Raw genomic sequence first — 21,929 nt, forward strand, 5'->3', positions numbered from 1 at the left:
ACATTATAATAACCTGGTTTGACTAGGACAGCAAGTGTGTACATATCCACAAACATATGAGGGGAACTATGTGTAAATTTCAGGATGAAATATTTATATTAGTACTTGGACAAATTGAAGCTCGTATCATCTTTAAAGGCCCAAAAATAATGTAAATAAATTAAAAGATCCAAAATACCACAACATCCATAATCAGAACAGGATGCAGCAACAACTCCACAGAAAGGGAAATATTATAGAGAGTATAAACTCTTAGAGGTGATGAAAACAACAGAGCTTCTCACTTTACTCCAATTTCCAGAAAACAGTTCAAACTCGTATGAAATGATCAAAGAGCAGAAGTCATCTGTGAGAGACAAGGCTACAACGCAGCCTGTCAACATCGAGATGAAGCAGAGTTGCAGCTTGTGGATCAGACAGACATTCCTCTGAGGCAACGGAGGAATGTGGAGCAGGACACACCCTCGAGATGTCAGAGGATTCCCTCGGCCAAGGAAAAAGATAGAAGAAGGAGGAAGAGGGAAAAAAGCAGCAGAGGGGGGAAGAAAACCAAACCACTGAGGTTTTCTGGACTCTTCAGTATTGATGAAGCAAAGCCAGCCTGTCCACTCCTCGCCACACACACACACACACACACACACACACACACACACACACACACACACACACACACACACACACACACACACACACACACACACAAAACATCTGACTGCTGTGATGGAGCTCACAGAGGAAGATCCTCTCCGCACGCAGAGAGGCAGAAACATTCCTAACAAAACATGCCATTGTCTCCGCCTGTGTGCTCACAAGTATTTTTGGGGAATCCAGCATCCCGTTGCAGAATCCTGGTGATGCGCCATAGACCTGTGTGTGTGTGTGTGTGTGTGTGTGTGTGTGTACGCACGCATGTTTTTGGATTCGCATGCACTCGCTTCCCTCTGCATGTGCGCGTTTGGATATTCAGCTGAAACACTTCCCCGACCGGAACACCGAGTTTTGGCAGCTGGTACAAAGCATCACTGTCTGAAATCGCCATTCGTTTGCACTCACATATACACACATGCGCACACACAGCTTATCAAGGCCTTCATTACGCCTCAGTCCTGCTGGCTCCTCTCTGCCAGCCTACGTTAATGAGGGATGGCTAAGCAACAATTTAAAAAAAAAGGCATCCTAAACTTTTTTATTAACAGCGGGCATTATTCGCAACCAAAACCCGATTCTGACAGAGACATCATCCGTACTCATCCACATGCCCATGTTAGCATACGACAACAAATTACAATTTTGTTTTACATTTTTTGATCAAATAAGGTAAAAACAAGTTTAAAAAAAAAAGGAAGAATGTCTGTCTTGTGCTCCATCGAACCTCTTAAACCTGACCTGCCTGCTGCTGCGAGGAACAACACAGATATTTGGATCAGCAAGTGTGTGTGTGTGTGTGGCCTGCTCAGCTGGACACGAGCAAAGGAGACTGAACTGTTTAAAGTTTAACAGAAACCATACTGTGACAGACAATAAGAGAAAACAAGGACAGATTGGATAGGATGTTTTAACAGATAATCATTTTGGTTTTCTGTAATGTCAAGAAATTAACCACTTAGACGCATGTAAAAAAAAACAAATAATGTCATTGAAATAAACAAACATTTCAGTCATTTATTTCGTAAAATTAAAAATGTGGCAGACTGTTCAGACTACTGGATTCAATCTTGTGAATAAAATGTTTAGTGGAAGGAAAAGCAACAGAAACAAGAGAAGCTCAACCTTAAAGAGCTACTTCACACGTATTCAGGACATTGGCTACAAATGCCACGATTGCTTTATTAAACCATCTTCAGAGATGTCAAAAGAAAAAAAGACTGGACTGTTGTGGTTCAGTGGTTCAAGGTCCTCTTTTTCAGTTAAAAATAGACATACTTTCCAGTATGCTCATATTTCTATATTACATAAGCAGAAGTAAACACTTTAAATATATCACTGCGTGTGTAAAATAATCTAGAAACTATACATTTCACTTTTTAAATTCACTTCTTAGTCATATTATAATGTAGAATAATGCAGCTGACACTCATGTTGTCCTTCAAACCTAAATCTGGACATGATGCTCATATTCATCTTTTATATTGAGCTTCATTTATGAACAGAACCTGCTTCTCATTTCTCAGACTGTCTCACCTCTGGGTGACCTGGTCCTGCAGCAGCGTCTGGCTCTCCCTTAACTCGAGGCGGGGCAACTCCACAAAGTAAACGCCTCCTCCTTCTGTTCCGACGCAGAGCAGGTCACATGACTTCAGCAAGAGGAGGACAGTCACATGCGTAGCGCTGACACAGAGGGCAAAAAAAAATTAAAAAGCTTAAAGACAATCAGAAGCTACAGTCCTCCATGGTTTTTCTCCTCCTACCTGCAGCTCTCAATCCCTGGCCTTCCAGGCAGAGTGTAATTATCCACTTGTTTAAGACAGACTCCGCCCTCTTTCTTTGCTCCGCCCACTTCTCTGTGGAGCCCCACCACCAGTTCCCAAAGGTGAATTGTGTTGTCATCCAGCAGCGACAGGAGACGACCCTAAGACACAGAAATAACTCCATGAAATTCATTTGAAAGAAGAAGAATATTACAAACAGAAAGCAAGATGATGTTTTTTTTTTTTGTTTGTTTTTTTCTTCCTAACGCTCACCTGACCAGGAAGGAAGTGGATCTGAGTTACTGCGGTGGTGTCTTTGTGTAGCCCTGTGAACTCGACTCCAGGAGCCCCGTAGCTGAAAGGTTCTGGTCAAGGAAATCCACAACTCAGGAAGCATTTCTGTGTTCATTTACTTACGATAATTAAAACAAAAATCTGCTCTTCTGGTGTCTTGAAATGACACTAGAAGCCTCGTGCTTCCTAATGAGAGCGAATGGACCTTTGGGAAAAAAAAAAAAGAGTTCAAGGTAGAAGAAGAAAAAAAGACAACAAGTCTCTTAATATTAGATGTTTAGATTAATATTAATATAAAAATAGCGATTACAAAAATCGTGTCTAAATTTTCAAAAAGCATTAGGACTCATGGTGTTAAAACTAACTTCAACTTTTTTGAACTAATTCTGTTTTAACTAGCAACCTGCGAGTATCATGTAAACTGACTGAAATTAGATGTTTTTCTGTCACTACCAGGCATTCAACACACAAGTCTTCTTTACCCATAAAAAGCTCACAATTTTTTAGACAAACGCAGAAATCAGGAGCTCAAATAGAAAATATTCAGCAGTTCAACAGACACAGACTATGGCTGATTTTAATTTTATATTAAGTCCATGTTTCAAAAAGAAAGTTAATGTTATGCAATTGCTAAAACTGTAATGTGATCAATAAGCTATAAAGTTTTATCATAAATAATATCCTTGTTTTAATGTAAGCAAGGAGATCATATTTTACATTTTAGTTTATTAAGATTTTCTTCTTTTAAATATGTTTCTGTATGACAAGTCATTTTTCTTGATACCCGTGTGTAATCCAATCAAATTAGCCAAAATGCCAAGTTACCTGAAATTGTGATGGACCGTTTTAAAAGTTGCGTTCAAACTCAGAATATTACGTGTTAGGTAGGAAGTTTCAACTATATGCAGAAATGTATTGAAATGTGTGCAGAAACTGTGGGAATAAGTTTGCAAGCATAAAGTTTTAATACCAACATTTTTGTTCATTTCTGACCTCCAGCACTGTTTAAACGCTGCACATTTTCTTTTCCATTCATCTTAATGCATCACAGTGCACAACATTGCCAGTGACAATCAGACATTTAACATGATGGTAATTATCCGTGTTTATAATTCAAGTCATTGTGACGACATCTCACACAAAGCTGAGCTTGTAAAAGTAAAAATCTGGATCTAAATGGATTTGACATTTCAAGCCTTTGATAGAGAACATTACTAAGGTCACAATGCGCAAAAACGAAAACTGCACATTCCCCTACACAGTTCATTAATGTAATTATACTCTCCACATAATTTCTATGCGTGAAAACGTAGAAAATATCTGGAAACATTCTCAACATTAAGGCTCCTTAAAAACAAAAATAGAAGCAAAATAAACCAGCCACACACTGAAGGTTACAATCCTAACCTGTAAACTCAAAGTGCCTCGGTGCCTTAACAGGGGAGAAAGTAGAGCACTATAAACAAAGATCATAGCAATTATCAGCACTAGATGACGCACACGCCTGAACCCACTCGTCTCTACGTTTTAGAGTGTGTGTAATTAACAAGGATTTTAACAGTCCTCTTTTTCTTAACGTACTAAAGAAAGCAGAGTTGATCAACTTGGGACGACACTTAAAAACCAGAGCTGCACACTTTGAGAGACGTGTGCAGCTCTCGTACTTACACACTCAAACCCAATGCTTACACAAAACTGGGGGAATCCAAGCAAGCATAAGATACTCATTTTTGTTTTTGGACACAATCGTATTGCTGTTTGCAAGCCGTTCTGAATTGTTTAGGAAAAAGGCGATGCATTATTAAGAGTCCGTCTTTTCTGCTCCTATTCTATGCGTTCGGATAGAAATCAACCTCCATTTTCCTCATTAGTTCTCCTTCTTCCCTCCATTTTGTGTGATACCCATGAACTAAAAACTGTTGCCACCATTCCCCAGTGTTTTAACTCTGACCTTACTACTACTCTCTTACCGCTTTCTAGCCAAAAGAGAGTAGCAACCTTTTAGTTTCCACCTCATGTCCGCCAGCTTGGTCTTCTTTTACTTTTAAATTATTAAATCCCCACCTATTTCGCCGCGACCCGCTGCTGATCCCCCGGGAGGTCAATGAGAGTGTTATACAGGCATTCCTGAGTGTTGTCACTTCCTGGCTCTGTGTTTTATTCACCGCAACAACACATGCCTCAAACAGCTGGAAGTCGAGGTGTCGGAGGAACGCACGGGTCACGAACCGCAGCTCCAGACAAAAAAAGAAACACAAAAGGGCGACTGATGGAGATCAGGTAAGCCGTTATTTTAATACGTCGTTTTCTAAAAGTACTTCGATTAGTTCGCACGAGACATACGGAGGACTGGACCAGTCAAAGTCCAGATTCAGTTCAAATCAGACTCTGTAAGACTTGAAACGTAAATATTATTAGGGACTCTCCATTCAAACACACACAGCTTGAGCTAATTTGTCAGAAAAATGTGCAAAGCTAATAAAGACAAATCACAAAAATAACCAGCAGCTATAACTGCGGCAAAAGACTTAGACTTACTTTATTGTCATTGCACAAAGACACGGCTGTGAATTTGGAAAAAAAATGTCGTTGCTAGGCTACTGGAGTACAAATAATAATGAAAAACCATCAGTGTGACAATAAATTTCGACTCTGAAAACAGATGCCAGAGTTTTTACGTTTGTAATTGTTAACAAAAGCAGTATACTTTCACTTGCTCCAGTACATGAAATGTATTGAAATGGTCAAAGGGAATACTTTAACGAGACGCTATATTTCCACAAGTGGCAAAAATTCCACCGTCTGGCCTTCATAACCATCTAAAAAACTGAGAGAAACTGCTTCAAAAGGTTCGTGCTGTGAAGATATGTTTTTAAAATATCCTCAGTCTATTCATTTTAGTCAAACCACTTCATATCAGCTGGAATCAATGAATGAGATACTCGTATTTGCGGCATGCCAATGAGAACAAAGCAAAAACCAAGAAAGTTGAGTTTTTTTTTATTTATTTATCGGATAGCTTGACAGAAAGCAGATGGTCCTCGGTGGTTGGTTTGTTCTGCAGCAAAGTTATGTTGGCCACAGCTCACTCATCACAAATCTATACGGCTCCCAGCACACATCAGACTGGAATGAAGGCAGGGGGCGGGGGAGAGAGGACCACTAATGACTATTCGGGAGTCTGTCACAGCCTCGACTTTTAGCCGCCCTGTGGCACCTCTGGCAGGAACGAGACTGCCAGGATCTCCACTTCCAATCGTCTTCATACCTCACAAAAAATAAATAAATAAATAACCCTCTGGCAGGGAGGCGGCGGTAAAGATAATGATATTTTTACTGCCAGTCAGAGAAACATGAAAGCTGAAGTGTGACACATGATTCACGGCTCTGGGACACACACACACACACACACACACGTACTCCGTCGGCTTCCTGGTTGCATTGTGTCAGAGAACAGCTGGTGGAGGGATTCCAGCCATGATGTCAGCACTTCCTCACAACGATTAGGCCTCTGATGCTCTAACACCTCATTAAATGTCTCAGTTTGTCTGATTTAAGCCGCTTCCCCCAGCAAGAGCTGTGCTTATTGGTCAGCATTACAAATCCTCGCTGTTGACACTTTGCCTCCGTTTGTCATCTTGATGTAATTTAGATTGACAAGTTAGACTAATCTCCACAAATCTATGATCAATTATTCCCTCTGAAATGTTTGGCTTTTGGCTAAAATGTAGGTCGTGTTTTTTTCTGATTACACAATTAAAATAATTAATTATCTATATTAGAATATTTTAGCAATAAAAATCAATTGAAAGTTGAGGCATTTCAGAGAAATACAAACAAACAAGACAAAAAAATTACAAATGGAGAATGATACAACTCATTTCTACAACTAGAAATACTCTAAACTAGTTGGACATTCAATTGGCTGCATTAAGATTATTATGTGCCCAATGTGACAAGGGACCCTGCAACACATGAGTCAACAATACAGTCTCTCCCACTCAGACTCCAAACTTTATCCCCATGCAAACACGCCACTGACACAGTGTGTCCCCTAATCCGTCACCCAGATCTAACCAGGTCTTAATCCGCACTTCTTACCCTCAACTTATCCAGAAACTATTAAAACTAGGTGCTAAAATGTAAACAAATCACTTTGAGCCATTATGGAGCAGAATTATGATGATATATATGTATATATATCTTAAAAACAAACAAAGACAAGTGCAGTTGGCCCGGTGATGCAGAGAGAGAGCAGGGATAAAGCGATTTCACGGTCTGAATACAGACAAACAGAGGGCATTGTCCCCCTTTTGGACTCTCAGCCAACACCCTCGAACACACATAGAAATGTGGTGGAATACCGAGATGGACAGGAAGAGAGGAAGAGGACAACCCCCCGGGACCTAAGAGTCAGTGTACAAGCTGACCACACACAGAAAGACAATCAAGGGAGTGTGGAGAAGAGTTTCAGGGGCGTCTGGAAGGTTTAACTGGTTTGTTCAAAGTTCCTTAGGAAACAAAAGAGTCATGTCTGTCAGACCGGCCAAACAACTACACCCACCAACTGCAGATCAAACCCATCTCTTCTGAGATTTCGTTAAACACAAGCAAAACTTTTATCAGCTTCATGAAAAGGACTACAGATACATTACAAAGACGTTTGTAATTTGTGAAGCATTTTTCCTAAAGCTACATGCATTTTCAAACATTGAACGCACTACAAACTGCAGACAGTAAACACAGATTTAGGTAAAATGTTCAAATTGTTTAATAAAAAAAAGTGGAGATGCTGCAGTGGGGTAGTGGTAAAGCACTGAATCCTCGACGTGGCTGTCACAGGTTCGAGTCCCAGCCTGATGACGGCCACCGCATGTCTCCTCCCTCTCTCATCATCTACTTTCCTGTCTGACCACTCAAATAGACCGCTAGAGCCAATAAAACCTTCCAAATAAAAAGCAAAACCAGTCTCACGGTACAGTGGATCCCCACCTAGTTCAGTATTAGTTGAGTGACATAATCATGGATTTTTCTCTGAGGCGCAACTCCAAATTATTCACAGACAATCCAGCTAATCATTCTTTTTTTTTTTTCATAAAATCCATTTTAAATATATATAAACAAAAATGCATTTTATATATATATATATATATATTTATATATCAAACATGACAAAAGAAATGTTGGTGTTTCCTACTCTTTCCAACATATCACAGAGTTCCTCCTTATGTTGTTCATGAGGAAATAACATGACATAATATAAAGAATAAGCTTTAAAATGAATATTTATTTACCCTACTAATAATCTGATTAAAAACTGAATTTCATCAAACAGTAAAAAAAAAAAGCCATATCTTCAATGAAACATAGAAACTGCAGGTGGTAACGTTCCTTCATCCAGAGAGAGAAAAAAAAGGTAGACAGCAAGCTAGCAGCCATCAGCATCCACATTTCTCCACGTTTTCCCGTTTGATTGTTTTCGGATGCTTTGATTTGTCAGGTCAGATAAATGTTTTCTTTTTCATGCAACAACTCACTCATTCAGCGGCACGGCAACTGGGTTCAAATCGGGGGACATCACATATCCCCTCTTCTGTAAAAGCAGGCCCCTCCAGCCGGCTGCCAAGAGTTTGTACGTGTGCGGCCATTTATTTATGAGGGCTTGTGGGTTAGGAGCCCGACACAAACCAAATACACAGAATGTGCAAAAGGTTACGACACAAACGCTTGGGAAAGATCAGGATTTCAAGAATCTTTGCATTACGAGGAATGTAAATTAGGCAAGGGGCCGAGTGGCAGAGACAAAAAGTGAAATATTAAGAGCTAAACTGCAACAAAAACAAACTTGACTTTGTAGAAAGCAAGAACAAGAAACAACAATAGGGTTAAGGCTGGGACTGCTCGAGACCAAATAAAAACATTTACATCATTATTGCAGCACGCTTCTAGTATTTTTTGAGCAAATTACAGAGCATAAAAATTATGGTGCAATGTACTGAAAAACGATTTACTAGAACATTTTGGTGTTCATTCTGCAAATCTGTCATTGCAACAGAAAATGAATATTCTTTAATCTCACACTCATGTCCTCTTGTTGATTGTTATTTTTTTATTTGTATGGACAAATAAATAAAAATGACTACGAATGAAATTACTAAAATGAGCCCTTTTTCCACTAGAGAGTGCCTGACTCAACTTTCAGAGTTTTTTGTTAGGCACTTGACTTTTTTTTTTTTCTTTCTTGCATCTAAATCGCCTGGGTTCCCCCTTCAAGAAACTCTTTGACTACACATTTCATTTAATTGTTCAAACACACAGTGTACTTCAGTTTGCATTTATAAGGAGTGTGGGAACAGTCTTAGCCCTACCACAACAGCTAATTTCTTCAGTCTTCCTTATTTCTGCCCTTGGGGGAACAGCCAATAAGCGCCAAGAAAAATAAATGCAGCTCCTGGATTGGCTGCTTTGCAATGGAAGTCAATGACAACGTTTCAGAAAGAGCAAGAGCCAAGAAGACCTAAACACTGACGGCCTCAAATCTATCAAAAAATAAAAACACAACATTTTGACTTGGGAAAACATTAAGTGGACTGACAAGACAAAAGTGAAAGTTTTTGGAAGGTGTGTGTCCAGTTGCATCCCACTAAGACAGCAAGGCTTTTCAGAAAAAGGAATATACCATCCAACATGCTGGACGTGCTTTCCTACTTCAAGAACTGGACGACTTCCCCTAATCGATGACGTCATCAAGTCTGGTCTTCAACGGAAAATTCTGAGATAGAATATCGGCTCATAAGTTTCTGGTCTCAACGATCGAGTGCAGCACACCATTATGTCTGCCGCTGAACGGATTTGGACAGCTTTTGTGAGCGTCCAGATTGACATGAAGTTGCATGAACTCAAACAGGAAGTTGATGCATGAAAACTGTCCAGTGAGGCTGAATTAAAACAAGAGCAATGGGCTAAAATTCCTCCATTGATAGAGAAAATGTATTGCCAGTCATCACGCTTCATGACAAATGTATCCGTCAGGAGCCAGTTATGAGTACAGGAGAATATCACTTTGCACGCAGAGCCAGGTTTGTTACCACAGAAACCTTTTCTTTAACTTTCACTTCTTCATAAAAGTCCCAATCGTCCACTTGGTTCACCATTGTTAGTATAACCTACAGTAAACCAACAATCAAAGGAACTCAGTACTACACTATAAAGTTGCTATTAGTGACCAGCAGCATATACTAAAGGAAATTCATTCACCAAATATTGAACACATCAACTTAGCACATGCACTAATGTTTTCTTGAATTTTAACAGGTTAAAGAAAGAAAGAAACAAAAGAAGAAATCTACTGGAAGAATAAACTAAGGCCTAAAACTAAAACAGCTGAACTAAGAACAGGAAGAAGACTGTACTTTTTCCATTGAACATTAGTCGGCTGCATGACGTTTCATGAATCATAGTCTGAAAGCACTCCTTTTCTTGGAAATTTTGGTATTTAAACACAAACCGTTTCAGATCAACACACCGTGGTGATCTGACCACGGTTTGTTGCTCCCTGTCACAGTAAAACTGAAAACAGGACACATTAGTAGAAGAGAAACAAAGTTACAAGTTGGAACAAATAAATTTCACCAAGTTGGACAATTAAGATTCAGCACACGCGACGACAAAACGGGCAGATCTCAAACAGCTGCGTACGACCGGCAAGATAACAGAAAGCACCGTCAACCCCAGCAATCTCTAAACAGCAAGCACCAAAGCTCTGCTGCATGCACGTAAATATTAGCTCATGTTTAGCTGATACTGAGGATTCATGGTCACAGTTTCAGTCTGATTCACCAACAGCTGAACTTGTATCATGCGATCATTTTTAACCTAAAAAAAAAAAAAAAAGAGCTGGTATTTGATTTGCTGAGGTGCAGACTTTTGAAATCCTCCCGGCTGCAAGCACTCCTCATCCTAGGCAACTGTCCCGGTTGTCTTGGAAACCATTTTAAATGCTCCCTTTATTAAGACTAGACTCAGCAACAAAGCTCTTACTCTCCCCATCCATACACACACACACACACAAAGTGGGGTGCAGTGGGGGGTTAACGCAGGGCAGTGCAACATGCATTCCAGGACAGAAGACAGACTGCTTAAGATCGCCCATCCACCCCCGCACACGATCTCATTCAACACACACACTCACACAGGGGGATGAAAGGGGTGGAATCAAAAAGAAAAACAATATGTTGTCCCTTCCCCTCAGCTGAGCCCCAATCTGTGGTCAAAGCAGTACCTCTCAGGACAGAAAAGCTGACAGTGAGAAAAGAAAGGGAACGAACAAAGTAGAACCTTGTGGAAGACGACGCAAGTGAACAAAATGATAAGAGGGCAAAACAGAAGTTCACACCAAACAAATACCACAAACTCAGACATGTAGTAGAAGTGTATAATATTCAAGACAATTAACTTTCTGGATCTGCAAAGCAGCCAACTCAATCTACTGCACAGGCAGGACCACCTTATGATTGGACCTAAATACTTAAAGGGTGTTATGTGAAAAACCAACATCTGTTTTTCAGGCAAGACGATGTTGACGAATAACTACAAAACCTCCTGATGAACGGCCACCGATGAAACTCCTGATAACTTGTTGGTCTACTTTCTGTGATACTGTCTGCTAATAAGCCACGAGGTCAAAATGTCAGCTGCCCGTTTTCATGTCTGAAAGAGAGACTGTATTGGTTGATGCAGTTTGTGAAATGCTTTAGACCCTGCACTAATCTGCGATTGCTTACGTTGTTTAATGTCTAAAGCATTAATGCAGCAAGAAAACCATTTTTCTGAAATATATTACAAGGATGATTTTCAGAAAAAAAGCTAAGCAAAAAAAAATAAAAAAAATAAAAATAAAATCAAGCTAAAAAGGTACTTTTACATTTTTAGCGTAAATCTAATAATTATTCTACAAATAAAAACTGTTGCAATGATATGTTAACAAATTCAGCAAAGAAAATCCAAAGAATAGAAGTTTTACAGCTTAGTTTTAAGTTTTTAGACCAAGTTTAAGAGCAGCAAGTCTAGTCCAACCTAAATTTAAAGTCGACAATAGATCAAACAGAAGAGAAGTGAACGAAATTATGTTTTGACTGAGAAGTCAGTAAATCACATCATATTAATGAATAAAATGTAGAAATGAAGTTATGATGCTGCAAATTAAAGGTCAAGCATGTCAACTTACAAACGTTTTGAGAAAACTATCACTTTAAAAGAGTTTTGTCCTTCAGAAAGAGAAACAAACAACAAAAAAATATGGAAAAAAATGAAACATTTTCCACCCTGGAAAACTACATACGTTTCCAGGCTTTTCAAGACTGTAGGAACCCCGGATCTATCTTTACCTGCACAGTCTCTGAAAATTACAGCTTTCACCACAGCAGCATGCCTTGCAACCACACATCAAGTTCCCAGACAATAGCTCCGTGGGGTTAATTACAGAGAGCACAATGCTCTAGTTAAAGCTTCAGTGAGCAGAGGCTTGGTAACAACTAGCTGGAACCATCTAACTTCTCATGATAACCTCCCTTTGCAAGAGGGAGAGAAGTTGATTTATCTTTAAAAAAAAGTGAAGAAACCCAAAGTAAAGTGTGGGATTTATGCGTTTTGAATGCATCATTGGCGAGAGAACAATACATAGTATTTTTGTTTAAAAGCATTTCATAACAAAACCCAGCATTACTGGATTAATCTTTCTGTGCTTGCACACATGCTATTTGTACAAAAGTGAATGATTCCCAAAGCCTTGGCAAACAATATGTTTAAGGTCTGAGCTTTACCAAGCAAGTGATTGACCAATCACTTGGTCAATAGCGTGGTCATTGGTTTAGACTCAGGGGGACGGATGAAGTTAGTGCAGGACATGCTGCAAAAAATATATATTTAATAAAATAATTACTCCAATTACTACATGGTTTTAGACATAAAGTACATTTTTGAAATTTGTTTTATTTTGAATAATGTACTGTAATCATGGGTTTTGTCATTTAAATGGTTAATGTGTTTTTTTTAAACTATAAAGTAGTGCATTTCCTGTGTTAATACACAAATTCATAGAAGAAATTACCAACTTTTCACCCAGAATATTTCAAAATTTTGCAGTTGATGATTTTTTTTGTTTTAATTTTCAACATTACTTGTACCGGGTTATTTAAAGCCTCACACAAAGTACACATACAGTATTCATATCATTATGTATTGACTTGTGAAAACGGCATCATTAGTTATGCTACAATGCTCCATAACATTTTCCTGGATTGTAAAAGTCCAGGTTCTGTGTGGACAACTTTCCCACATCCCCAGCAGAGCTGAAACCTCATTAGAGATGGGCTGAGAAGTCAGTGTTGTGTTTTATGGCTTTAATTGAACATAGGTGTAGCTTTACAGTGGGGCCATTTCTCCTCTTTCCTCCTCCCCAGTCTTTACAGCCTCTGTTTATCTCCATCCGTCTCTGGGGTGCGAGAGCCTGGTACCACCAGCCTCCCTTTCTCTCTCTCTCTCTCTCTCTTAAAGCTGCGCCTCAAAGAGTCGATTCTCCACTCTAATGCATCTGCAAGCGCAGGCTGCAGCCTCCTTTCACACATGGATAAATGTGGACTGTAGATCCATAGCCCGTTACTACAAATGCAAATCAAAACACTTCTCTACTCTGCATATCAGATGTTCACATGTACAATGTACACGCTACAACTGTATATATGAACCTCAAAACATTCGAGAGTTTTATTTGGTAGGATCATCCTAATCAGAAACGAATCCATCCACAAAACCGCTTCGGGTCTCGCCCTGGAAGTGTTGCTGAAGCCCTGACAGCGTCGACTGCAGCAGAGATAACAAGGAAGACAACATCACCAAGTGCACGAGTCTGTGAGCTGTTAGCATTTCTGACATAACTGAAAGCCTGGGCCAAATTATAGTTTTGGTGCAATGCATGTGACGAGCCAAACCTGTGCTTTTCTCAGTGCAGCTTCGCTCGGTGCTCCTAATTATCTTGTGCTGCTCAGATGGATCAGAATCCGGTAGTGTCCCATGGAACAGCTACAGGTAGGATAACCCAGAAGAAAGACGAAGTGCTTTTGTGGAGAAATAATCTTAACGCTATTGCATTTCTTTACAAATTTAAGAGAGGGGATCCTCCTCGGATTGGTTAATATGCACATCCCTGCAGCGGAGTTCACATGCATGACCAGGAAACAAGGCTAAATGCTTCAACAACTTTAGTAAACAGCGACAGATCAGTGCTGTTCTCCTCACTTAAGTGGTGCAGACAGTGCAACTTCCCACAGAGTTCACACACACACACACGTCTCAGTGCTCCACCAGACCAATGTTACATAAACGACACTTCTACAATCACAGCTGATCGGCATTTCCTCACAGTTTCAAAGAAAAAAAAAACAAACAAAAAAACTAAGCAGTGAAGCATCATCTATGCTTGCATAAATGGTAAGTAAAGAAAACATCTCATAGCTCAATAGGTCAGCACTTGATAGCGCACAACTGAACACAGGTCTTTGGCTGCATCTCAGAGCTGATGTGGAGATAAGAGGCAGCCTGCTAAAGGGATGCAAACAGACAGCAAAGGAAGGAAATCAGCTTCCGCACTCAGTCTGGGGTTTTTGTTTATGATCCCGAGCCTCAGACATTTAACTTTCCTGAATGGTTTGACCCTAAAATATAATTTTATATTCTCAATGACATTTCTCTCATTAACTTTGAGGATTCTATTCTAGTACTTAATAAAATGACAAGTGTGCGACTGGAAGACTGATAGCTCAAGGATTCAAGTAAAAATAACTTGCATTGCTTTACAGAAGTGTTAATACCCTTTCAGTCCCATTGTAACCAAAACCTTCAATGGGTTTTACGTAACAGATCAAAACATTGCACAACTGTAGCCCCGTTTCCATCAATATTTTAATTTTGAAGTTTCACATTAGAAACAGTTGATAGAAACTAGTTGTGTAAAGCTGGAAGACACTTAGTCAACAAGCCTTGCAGACTTAATAAAATGCTGACTCCGTCATTCCACTTCACAATAATACCGTACACTGTGATGGTCTATCACATTAAAATGACAAAACATATAAAAAAGTGGCCTGAGTACTTTTGTACCAAAGGTCTCGGCTGAGGAGCAACGACAATCAAAAAATAAAAAAGGTAAACACAGAAACAGAAGCTCACCAGCGATAAAGGATACATTTTAATGGCTCCTGACTTTGTGCCAATGGCCATCAGCTGCAGCTTGGGGTCAAAGGCCAGAGCACTGGGCTGATGGGGGAACCCATGCTCCACAGTCTGGGAGGAGGAAGACAGAGGAGAGGAGGGGAAAAAATGACACAAGATGACACAGCAAAGACACAATAATTCACCGTATAAACCCGCCTAAAACACGTCCACCTCTTTTTCCAAGTTAGACTTTTTCATCAGCGAGGCGTCTAAAAGGGAGGACCGCTTTAATAAAGTCAGAGGAAACTTTTTAAAAAAGGCCACTGAATGGCAGCCCCCGACACTTTATTGCCATGTTCTGCAGACCTTGTTAACTGGGATTAGCATCAATTCACAGGCTTATTCCCCCCCTGTGCCCGTGGCACGGCATGGCAGACAGCTGGGAATGCACTTAGAGCTGCAGAGAAGAAGCGAGCAGATTCTGGAAAAAGCGTAAAAGACCGTCCCAGGTCTTCCCTCTTGGAAGTGACGTGACGTGAAAGCGTCGATGCTTTCTGCCTTTAGCCGACTGCACACAAATGCAGTCGCATCAAAGTACGCCTCCCGTGGACGGACCACCTCTGTGACAGTCGCAGCAGCTGGTACCGAACAGTAAAACAAGCGCGCTGTTCCAACAAAAACAAACAGTCTGTGGACTTTAAACACGATACGCCATTCAGACGAACCGACTCTACACGACACTGAGGTGCCTCACCACACACACACACAATCAAAGGCATTTACTTATAGGGTGTCTCTGCAGACATCTTGCTTAGATGAACAGACCAGCATTCACAGATATTCAATAGAGTCCAACGAGACCAAGGAATGTAATAAAGTTTGAAAAACAACAAGGATATTCAGAAATGTGAGGAGAAACTCAAGAAGAACCGCTATAGGCTAAAATCTAAAACATCTGTTTGCCTCAATACAATAAAACATAAAAGACATTTCAGATCCCATCACTATTAGTTGGACTTCCTTTGAAAAATTAGCAACATCAGCTTTTCTGAAGCTTAGAAAGATTATCTGGATAATGTGAGAAAAATCCTGTCTCAACTTTTCTCTTCAGCTGCTGTTCAGACATGCTTGTTAAAGCTGGATGTGCATCAAAATATGCTTACTTTGCTCTCATTGCCCTCCACTCTGTAGGCATGGGCATCTCTGCCACTAAATAGATTAGACATGCACATTACGGGCAGTTCAAGTCCTCCCAACTAGTCAACTAACAATCAATATGCAAAGCAGGAACGCACAACACTCTAGATACCATCTTCATCCAAATATTGCGTCCACGCAGTCCTTTCAGGTATCGAGTGCATCAATATTGCAATAGCAGTTCCAGTTCAATATACTGAAGGAAAAAGTAATAAATGTGGACATAAGTTTACATGAAAACGTCACCTTTATGATGCTCGTGTGAAGCATCTTGTGAAAGTCTTCCTCCACCTTGAACTTTTGCAATATTTTGCATTTCAACCACAAATTTCTAAAAAGGGAGTCAATATGAAAAGAACAAAAGTTGGAACAAATGGTTCTCAAAAATCTTATGATTAAAAAAAAAAAAAAAGTTTGCAGTTGTCAACTCAATCTGGAAATGGGTGAAAATATGCCAAACACTATGACCGGTACGATTTTTGCATGTAAACAACGGTTGCTAGGCGATTGCCGGTGTTGCAATGAACTAATCGAGACCTGAATGTTTCACCAAAGTCTTTAAAAAGGTGACGACTCCTCTGGACAGATACACAAGATGTACAGTATTTCACCGGGTTAATCCCACACAGAGATAAACAGGGAGGTCAAGACAAGCAAAGAACCTTTGGACTGACATTCCGACGTGAATTTGATTCTACTTGCAAAGTTTGTAGTGCTCATATTTTCACGTTTAAAAGGACACATTTGAAAGCAGAATAGAAACACAAAGGTAACTTCATACACTGCGGCAGGCGGCCAAAGAAGAGGAGGTCGGGGAGCGTAATGAAAAACAAATGGAGTGCATAAGAGCTTTCCAACTGTGACTAATTGTTTTGATGCTGAAAATGAGAAGGAACGTGCCAAAATCAAATTATGTTGCATTTCCTCGAGTTTTCTGTCTGATCTAAGTTGCATGGAGTTTATTTTAAACGACAATAGTGATCTACACATTTATCTGGCTCCATTCGGGAGAGCTGGTATTGATTAAATGAGTCTTTTGAAATGAAATGTTTGGATTAGGGACGCTCTCTGGAGCACTTTCAGACTCACCCAACATGAGTTCAAGGCCACAACACTGAAAGTTTGGCTCATTTCTGTACAATACATGAGTACAGTTCAGAGATGACTCTGGTGGCCAAGCTGCAGAACCTCCAAAAATTAATCAATATATCATCTCACTGAACCCAAATTAAACAAAGATCTGTGGCAAAATCCTTTTTACGGACACCACAAGTTTCACAGCAGTGCTCAAGCTATTTATCATCTCCTGCAAAGTCTTTTTTTTATTAGCTTTTATCTGATAATCACTACACAATACCATTTCAACTGGTCATTATCCTCAATAATAGATTGATTTTTCTAACTTTTGCCAGTTGTATCTTTTACTTTACGTTGTATTTTCATGCTTGCATGCGAATACAAGGTATTCTCAATGAATACCTTACAGTAAAAAAAATAATAATAAATTACTGAATAAAGTAAAAACTTTTAGCAATATGTGAGAACGATCCATAGATTTCAGGATTTAAGGGAAATTTGGCAACAACCAATAGTCTCCAATGGGAAACTGGAATTACCCAATATCATCGTCTAAGAAGTAATATGTTATTTCAGGTGTATTATTTTTGTTTCCTTCGAGTCCCGGTGCTATCATTTTAAAGTAGCATAGATCTGCCGTTTTCCACGTTTGCGGCAAAGAACATTACACAATCATTTATTTGACATGTTATGAATTTGCACAGAAATAAATCAGGACTGGTTATATGACCACTATCAGCATCACAGGTTGCTTTAGCTTCACCATCGAAAAGAGAATCCATCATGGCTGGAGGACATCTGAGTGAAACTGTCTCAAACGCGAAAGACTTTCAACTCAAATCCTTCATGATCCATGTCAAAATCCATCAAATTCACTCATACCATGTGATGTCAAGAGCAGCAGATCAGCTCGGTTCTCTTATGAAGTCATCGATCCAAACACACAAAGCAGAAACAGCTTTTGTAGTCCTTCAGATTGGCTTTTTCAAACTAGAGTATTCTTTGCAATCCTGCAGTAAAATCCACACTTCATTACAGAACCGTGTTTTAATGTTGCTTTATCTTTGTTAGAGCAAATGATTCAAAACGAGGCAGTTTGAGAAAATGAAGCTGAACTTCAAATTCATAGTTTCACCCTGAGACTGACAGAAGCATGAATGACTGTATGAGTTAACGAGAATAGTTTAAATATCACTTTTGTGTGTGTGTGTGTGTGTGTGTGTGTGTGTAGCTGTCCCCATCTAGATCAAATCATTAACATATGATTCCTGGATCAAACTGCTCAATCTCCTTTATCTGTAATCGCGGATAATCCCCATCAGTGACCAAAAAAGGCATGTAATTAACACCACAAGAGTTTAATAAGTTCCAAACTGTTTTTGCTGTAAACTTTGATAGGAGGTCACATGAAACCACCCCACACCCCACAAACAGTCATCAACAAAGCCCGTCCGAGTCCAGTCTGCACTCAGCCCCATCAATCAGAAGCGGTAACGTCTCTCTGTGTGGGAATCACTACACGTTAACAGCAACACAGAGACGAGCAGCTAGTTTAAATGCTGCAGAGTGATCTCCATTTAAAATGCACTCCGTTTCTAGTAAAACAGACCCGTTCAGTTGCTTTTTTTTTTTTTAGGCAGATCTGTAGAAGACGAGGAACGCCTGTCTCCCTCCCCTCCTTGTCCCGTTACTTTACCTTGTTAAAAGCGAAGAGCTCCTGTTTTATCTTTTCTCTTTGCGGGTCGGTGCCCTGCCGACGAAATCTGAACTTCATCATCTTCGAAGAGGGTAATGGGGAGCAGGCTCGACCGGGTGGGACGGAGGGGAAAACGCGGAGCAAGAAAGCCCGGAGTTATCAGCGGCAGGAGAGGCGCAGCGGACTATGCTAAGCTAGCTAACGGACGAGCCCATGCAGGCTTTAAACGCGGGGCTACAGCTGTAGCTGCTGCTGAGACAACTCTTCTCTACCCTCCTCTCCTCCCGGGGCTGTTTAGGTCGCTGTGGGTTTGACCACAACCCCCTCCCTATCCCAGTTCACACGAAACTCGTCATTCTTAACCAATGACGGCAAAGAAATCTGCAAGAAACCACTCAGAAACACCCACGCGCCCGAGAAATTCGGAGAGGAGTGCTTGTTCTGTAACACGGAGCACACCGACTCGGCGGCGCCGCTACAAAACGTGTATTGGCGACAGTAAAAGGTACGTTGATAACAAAACTAAGCAAACCCCGGATAAGTAGCCAATGAGAGTTTAAAATCAAAACAACACAACACACTGAAATAATCCTATGAGATTTACAAAAACAGCACAAGCGGTTGTAAAATCAATGGTTAAATTAGATTCGATGCTCTGAAATATTACAACTGAACTGAGACTGCTCCACTTAAAAAAGTCACAAACAAATTTATCAAAATTATATTATCGAAAAATCTTTCTCCAAGTCAGACTAATATTCTTAAAAGTTAAACATTTTAGGAGATTATTCAAACGATGAAAGACATATTTTTTCTGTTTCTCGTAAGGTTAACGATTTACAATAAATCTCATTCGGAAATTAAGGTTCTGAATGAGATTTATTTAACTAAATTTCAACTTGTTCATTGGGTAACTAATGAACAAGTTGAAGTTTAAAGCAGTTATCTGAGTATTTTTATGACAATTTGGCTCTTTTGTTTTTAATAAATAAGCAGATTTTCAGATTATTTAATCTTAATGGGTAGATTTTCAAACCCAGATTCATTTTACAACAAAACCAAATTTTACACGTTGAAAAAACAAGCTAAATTTAGGTCCAATTTTTTTGAAGGTGGTGAAGATTGAGTCAGCAAGCAACTTATTCCCACCGTTTGAAAGAACTGTCACTATTCAAAACGTTTTATTTTCCCTACCACACTGTATTCTTCACAGTTCTCTCTGTTCAATTTGTATTGTGTTTCTTTGTTCAGACATAATATCAATGTGCCTTTAAATGTCTAATAACGTTTGTGTTAAAAAAAAAAAAACTGAAGAATTCCAGTAAGTAAAGGATTTAAATCCTCTTTTTAGCTATAAATGTAAAAGCCTGCGGTTATAATTAAACATTTATTAAAAAACAAAAATGTTGGAAATCATTTTCCTTTCACTTAATTTTAAAGTAACTTATGATTGCCTGCATAAAACATGTTGAGGTTTAAGTTCAAGGGGTAAGGAGACTTTTTAAAGGCAGCATAAACATATAATTCGAACACACAGAGATTATACTACAAACTTTAATGTCCAGCATTAGTCAAATACATTAATTGTAGACATTTTTTTATAAAATATGCATTTTAAATAAAAATTTATTCAGTGCAAACTGCTCATTAATGTGGCTTCAAACTTTATTTACCAAAATCTGGCCCTATTTAGTGCTATCTGATGAGTTATTTACCTTTGTTTACATGGCAAAGATGAGAAAAAGAATTGAGTTGGTTGCATTCTCCAGCTTCTATCTGCACATAAACAAGGAGAACACCTCATCTCTGATTTATGAGGCTGAATCTGAACGCACATTCAAGCCTAATGAAAGACAATGCATCATGTGAAACCAGGATCGTTTGCTAATGCGTCAAGCAAGGCAAGGTGAAACATGTAGGTTATTCAATTTGCATATCTGTTTTAGTAGAACGGTAAACTGCCAGGAAAACACTTTGCACGCCTACAGGAGGAACTTCTTCCTTTTGCTGAGTGCAAACTCACATCTAATTTCAATAAGTGTGCATTTCATCTTAGCTAAAATAAAGTGAGAGTATAAAAATATCAAAATATTCAAACATTTTAGAGGTAGATACAGGTGCCCTCATGGGGCACTAAAGTAGCATTTTCGTGTCCATCCGTGGTGATTTCTGTGCTACAGCAGGGTGATTTCACTCGGTGGCAAGGTGAGTCTCTTCTCTCTGAATGACAGCATGTTCTCCATGTGCATGGCAATGACTCGGCACACCTCCAGGCCCTGGGGAACACGCAAACACAGATTGATACGGACCTTATCAACCCGTTAAAGCGAAAGCAGATTTGTAATGTTTGCGTACTGGTCACCGCTGCGTCTTTCATGAGGACAGTTACACACCTGCTCCAGCTGCAGCTGCGTGATTCGCTGGTTGAGCAGGTCTCCGATCATGATCTCCACATACGGGTAACTGGAGCCTGAAGTTGGTCTCTGGGTGCGGGTCGACTGTACCTCCTTCAGCGGGAAACGTACCATGGCGTCCTAATCGCACACACAAACATGCTCACAAGTGAGCATAACAAGCAAATACAAATATTTCTCAACTAGTTTTTGTTTCTTTTTGCAGGTGGTTTAGTGTCTCCAGATGGTGCACATGAAGCTCAGCAAGTGCCAGGAGTTGAAATGGAAACAGTGTTTAGGGAAACAGCGTTCCCTCTGTCACATTCCTCGGATGTTTTGGTTCGGTTTTTGTTTGTGTTCATTTCTTTGTGGGTTATTTGTGTTCTACCGGTCTTGCCATATTTCATTCCATTCTCCTTGTTTATTGTTGTCGTTAAGGTGATGCCATATTAGTTTATTCCTTAATCTTTGTTTCCAAAGCTTTTCTTTGTTTTCCATGTATTTTTCTTAGATTATAGTCAGGCTGTTTCTCATGTTCCTTAATTGAATCAGTTCAGCTTATTCTGTGTTGATTAGTCGCCGTCCCTCAGTCTGCCTGCTTTGCCTTCCCTCACAGCTGCACCCCGTTATTAATTGACCTTGTATGTCTTGTTC

General features: G+C 39.7%; 2 protein-coding genes across 3 annotated transcripts in view; both read right to left on the minus strand.

Annotated features, from left to right (window-relative positions):
- The window catches only part of llgl1 (LLGL scribble cell polarity complex component 1), a 36,725-nt gene extending 17,528 nt beyond the window's left edge, over positions 1 to 19,197 (minus strand). Inside the window, exons 1-5 of one of the 2 annotated variants that reach the window (XM_081609814.1) lie at positions 18,883 to 19,197; positions 14,944 to 15,041; positions 2,682 to 2,763; positions 2,409 to 2,569; positions 2,182 to 2,328 (exon numbers count right to left, since the gene is read on the minus strand). In XM_081609814.1, coding sequence (XP_081465940.1) covers positions 2,182 to 2,328; positions 2,409 to 2,569; positions 2,682 to 2,763; positions 14,944 to 15,041; positions 18,883 to 18,963 — 569 coding nt within the window. In that variant the 5' untranslated portion in view covers positions 18,964 to 19,197. Of the gene's footprint in view, positions 1 to 2,181; positions 2,329 to 2,408; positions 2,570 to 2,681; positions 2,764 to 14,943; positions 15,042 to 16,355; positions 16,545 to 18,882 lie in introns of those variants that run through there. The other variant, XM_081609815.1, reaches the window with a different exon arrangement.
- Positions 19,198 to 20,422: 1,225 nt separating this feature from the next.
- The window catches only part of myo15aa (myosin XVAa), a 45,964-nt gene continuing 44,457 nt past the window's right edge, over positions 20,423 to 21,929 (minus strand). The window contains exons 63-64 of the mRNA XM_081609817.1: positions 21,276 to 21,416; positions 20,423 to 21,158 (exon numbers count right to left, since the gene is read on the minus strand). Coding sequence (XP_081465943.1) covers positions 21,057 to 21,158; positions 21,276 to 21,416 — 243 coding nt within the window. The 3' untranslated portion in view covers positions 20,423 to 21,056. The remainder of the gene's footprint in view (positions 21,159 to 21,275; positions 21,417 to 21,929) is intronic.

The sequence above is a fragment of the Poecilia reticulata genome, chromosome 8, assembly GCF_904066995.2.
Source record: "Poecilia reticulata chromosome 8, P_reticulata-male-v2, whole genome shotgun sequence".
Taxonomy (NCBI): domain Eukaryota; kingdom Metazoa; phylum Chordata; class Actinopteri; order Cyprinodontiformes; family Poeciliidae; genus Poecilia; species Poecilia reticulata.